At 33.1% G+C, this 3,748-nt stretch overlaps 1 protein-coding gene across 1 annotated transcript; it reads left to right on the top strand.

Moving 5' to 3' along the window:
- Positions 1–498: 498 nt before the first annotated feature.
- Positions 499–2,723, top strand: LOC124372015 (ryanodine receptor-like). The gene is made up of 3 exons (XM_046830390.1): positions 499–545; positions 1,446–1,537; positions 2,619–2,723. Exons 1-3 carry the CDS (start codon positions 499–501, stop codon positions 2,693–2,695), a joined length of 216 nt encoding a protein of 71 aa, XP_046686346.1. The 3' UTR covers positions 2,696–2,723.
- The last annotated feature ends 1,025 nt before the right edge of the window (positions 2,724–3,748 follow it).

The raw sequence follows: 3,748 nt of genomic DNA, 5'->3' as shown, positions 1-3,748 counted from the left end.
AATCGGGAATACCAAATTTTATAACCTAAGCACACCGGTCCACAATCTCAGAAGCAAAGAAGTTCTCAAAAACTTGTAAAATTTTGTTTGAAGGCCTCCCGTTTCCATATTTATGGTCATGGATATTTGGCCCATCTTTCAATGAAACTGCCTTAACCAATCTTTTACACCAATTCCATCAGATCATTAGCAAAAAAACAATTTCACTGTAAATCACCGGTAGATTATGGATTTCAGATGACTTATCTCTCCACTTCAAGTTTTCATATAACATAGTAAATGTCTCGCATCTTATGTATGCCTGAGAATGACTGGGTTGGAGTCGGACATGGCTCTGTCTGGATGGAATCGGTACATTGGCAACTCTGTGCTTCCATTTTACTCATCTCCCATTACTCAAAGTTCTACCACAGAGGGACGGACAACTATGCCACAACTTTGCTGGATGCCACCCTGCATACTGTGTACAGGCTGTCCAAGAAAACAGGATGCTGACTAATGGGTCAGAGAGAGGCTGTATCTGACTTCCTTGTTGCCCTTACAAGGTCAGTCATTATATTCTGGATTCCTAACCGTGTAGATAAGATAAGTATACTTAGTACATATTCAAATTCAGTATTAACATAGATATTTAATTAACATGATTACAGGTTAGTGAATTTTGTACAATCCCAAGTTGCCACAGTATATTGTGAAATTCAACAATCCAGCTCGCATGACTTAGTCACTTTGCACCTGAAGTATTATTGGGTGTTGTAATTTATTTTTATGTTTTTTTATGGTTTACCTAGAAAGATACAAATAAAAAATATCTGAATCCAGTCGTATGAGATTATTCAATCAGTGAATCAGTTGATCAGTGGTGGAATCTCATGAATTGTTCTGTTAAAAGCAATCTATAGCTTAAACTATACACTATTTTCCCCAAGGCGTTCCTAGAAAGAATAAAACGATATGACACAGTAACGACCCAACACAATATAATGAGTGAGTTAACATGCAGATGGTTTGACAAATGGATGAACCACCTTTTTTAATTTTTGATCCCAAAAATCAATAAAGCTTTTCATTGGACCAAGACAAATGTACCAAAATTCAAGTATCTTTGGCTTTTTCTATCAAGAGGCATCACACAGTCAGGCAGACAGACGGACGGACTGTCCTTTGACCTTTTCACCCCAAAATCAATATTAACCTTCCTTTGACCAAGAAGAACTCGTTAAAAGTCTCTAGGACCTTTCTATTAATAGTTTATTGTACAGACAAATAGACAATGGCACGATTTTTAGGAAGGCCATGGCCTGATCCTTAATGATTTCTATCACTTATTGGATTATAACCATTTCCAAACAGAATACAATCCATGCTCTTTAATTATTCTAATCTTTATTATAACTTATAAGAGATGTTCTCAAAATGAGCTGATTTAATGCATATATTTTCAGCCAAATGCAACCTAGCATGTTGCTGAAATTGCTGAGGAAATTGACTGTGGACGTATCAAAGCTGTCAGAATATACTACGGTTGCTTTGCCGGGTATGTATCTTTAAATTTACTGGTTTTATGATGATGTGCTGGCAGTTATTGTTTTAAAACTTAAAGTATAATTCTAGTTTGAAATATCTACATACTTAAGTAATTTATTTCTAAGTATTTATACAAGTATGTTAAGTGTAGTGATAAATGAGGCGTTTTTAATATTAGTAGTGGAATATTTAAAAATACAAATTTTCAAAAAGAAAATGTAGCACAAAAAGTAAAGGTGCATATTTTTTTTATAAGATTACGTGACCCCTTTCCTGAGATTTTAAAAACTAGTCCATCTGCAGAACAGAATATAGAATACAAAAATCTTTATTCATGATCACTGAGAACAGAATACTTGTGACAAGATAAATTAATAGTGGAAAGAATAAATTTATTATAAATTACAATAGAATAAATTTAAACCAAGAGGACAATAATTAAATGGTCGAGGATACAATAGAATTCTTCCATACTGTAGATGGACTTCTTTACCAGCCAGTCATGTAGCTGTCTTTCAGTGTCTTTGGTTTACAATTTTTTAAGATCTTCGGGAAATTTGTTAAAAAGCTTGGCTCCAAACAAACAATGGCTTTTTGGTGTAGAGAGTGGTTCCTTTGAGCTGGTAGGTGATATGCCTGAGCTCCCTGGTTTGATGAGTGTGTACCCTCCTCATTTCTCAACCATTTTTGTTTTTGAAGCATAAATAATGAACCTCCATTATGTAGATTGAGGTAACTGTAAGTATTTCTAGGTCCTTAAAAGCATCTTTACAGCTGTCAAAATGAGAGAGAGGTCGACCATAACTCTTCTTGTTCGCTTTTGAAGAATTAATATCCTCTGGAGGTTGCCAATCGAGGATCCACCCCATAGAGCGATTCCATATCGCAGATGAGAGTCAAAAAGGGCAAAATAGGCCAATCCTTAAGGCGGATGATGAGCCGGTTACTTTAATTCTTTTAAGAGCAAAGATGGTTTAAGACATGACTCTAAAATTAATACCACACCGGGTGTTTATTATGCACTAGGTTACATAGGGTTATGGACCAGGTTACTAATGCTGATGCTAACACAAGCGGTTTGTTGTGCACAGTTGCTGATGCTCCACTACGACAGGTGCGCCAAGTACTACGGTTCTACAGGTGGACAAGGTCTCTATGGTGCCTCTAGTGATGAGGAGAAGAGGACTGACCATGATGCTCTTCAGCAACATCTTTGACTCTCTATCCAAAATGGTAACACAGCATTCTGTTGATTGTTTTTTTAAACAGTATATTTTAAAACTGAATAAGAGGGTCATGAATTTATAAATGTCTGAAGACATTTACAAAGAATTTGTTAAGGGCTAGAGCAAAATTCAGTATCAAAAATGAGCTAATTTTACATTCCCAACAGCAAATAATAATATTGTTTACATTTTTCATTACTAATATTTGTATTAGCCCTAACATTTTGAGTAAAATATGTTTTAATCGTATTTAAACAAATGCAATGACTCTATTCAATCAGCATTTTCTTTATGTAGCCTATTACAGTAATGAATAAAAATATATGAATTTGAATATTGGTTCTGGGGTACTCATATTTTAAATCATTTGTTTATGGAAGAGTAGGTAATTAATTAATTAAAAACTATTTGCATGGTCAATTGCTATATACTCTTTGTCCACCAATAAGATATAGTTCAAAACCAGCCCAATCTATCTTTAATCTCAATACAAATTAATATTTTTAAGTAATATTTCATGAGATATTTTTGAAACCCTTAGTCATTTATATGAATGTCTATTAATTTTGTTATTAGTACAATCAATAATTTATTCACAAAAAATGAACTCCAAAGTTAGCAACAAACCTTCTTTTCTCTAAAGCTACACACAAACATTGCTACTTATTTAGTAAAACTATAGTCTTAGAGCAATTTTGAGATTTGTAGCAAAACACAATAGGTTTACTATATAACACATTTTTGAAAAGGCACATAGCAAAAGATTAAACAATTTGACAATTTCTTTTCAGTCACCACTTTTGTAACATGGTTTAATTTTTATAATGTTCCAATTATACAAGAAAAATATTTGAAATTATAGAGAATGTAATTCAATTAATTTATAATTCACATATATAATTGGATCATGTTGAAATATTTATTTATAAAATGACGTAAGTTATTGGTATCCTGTTGAATATTTATTATAAAATTATGTGCGTTATCGGTATCCT

Source organism: Homalodisca vitripennis, unplaced genomic scaffold, assembly GCF_021130785.1.
Source record: "Homalodisca vitripennis isolate AUS2020 unplaced genomic scaffold, UT_GWSS_2.1 ScUCBcl_2401;HRSCAF=7124, whole genome shotgun sequence".
NCBI lineage: Eukaryota > Metazoa > Arthropoda > Insecta > Hemiptera > Cicadellidae > Homalodisca > Homalodisca vitripennis.
Note: the sequence above shows the minus strand (reverse complement) of the source record. Positions and strands in the feature narration are given on the sequence as shown.

What these genes read in the sequence shown, in the direction of transcription:
- LOC124372015 (XM_046830390.1), top strand. Translation starts at nt 499, where the DNA reads ATGGGTCAGAGAGAGGCTGTATCTGACTTCCTTGTTGCCCTTACAAG. An exon ending in TTCCTTGTTGCCCTTACAAG is followed by an intron (nt 546 to 1,445) that starts GTCAGTCATTAT and finishes ATATATTTTCAG; the next exon opens with CCAAATGCAACCTAGCATGT. An exon ending in TACTACGGTTGCTTTGCCGG is followed by an intron (nt 1,538 to 2,618) that starts GTATGTATCTTT and finishes TGTTGTGCACAG; the next exon opens with TTGCTGATGCTCCACTACGA.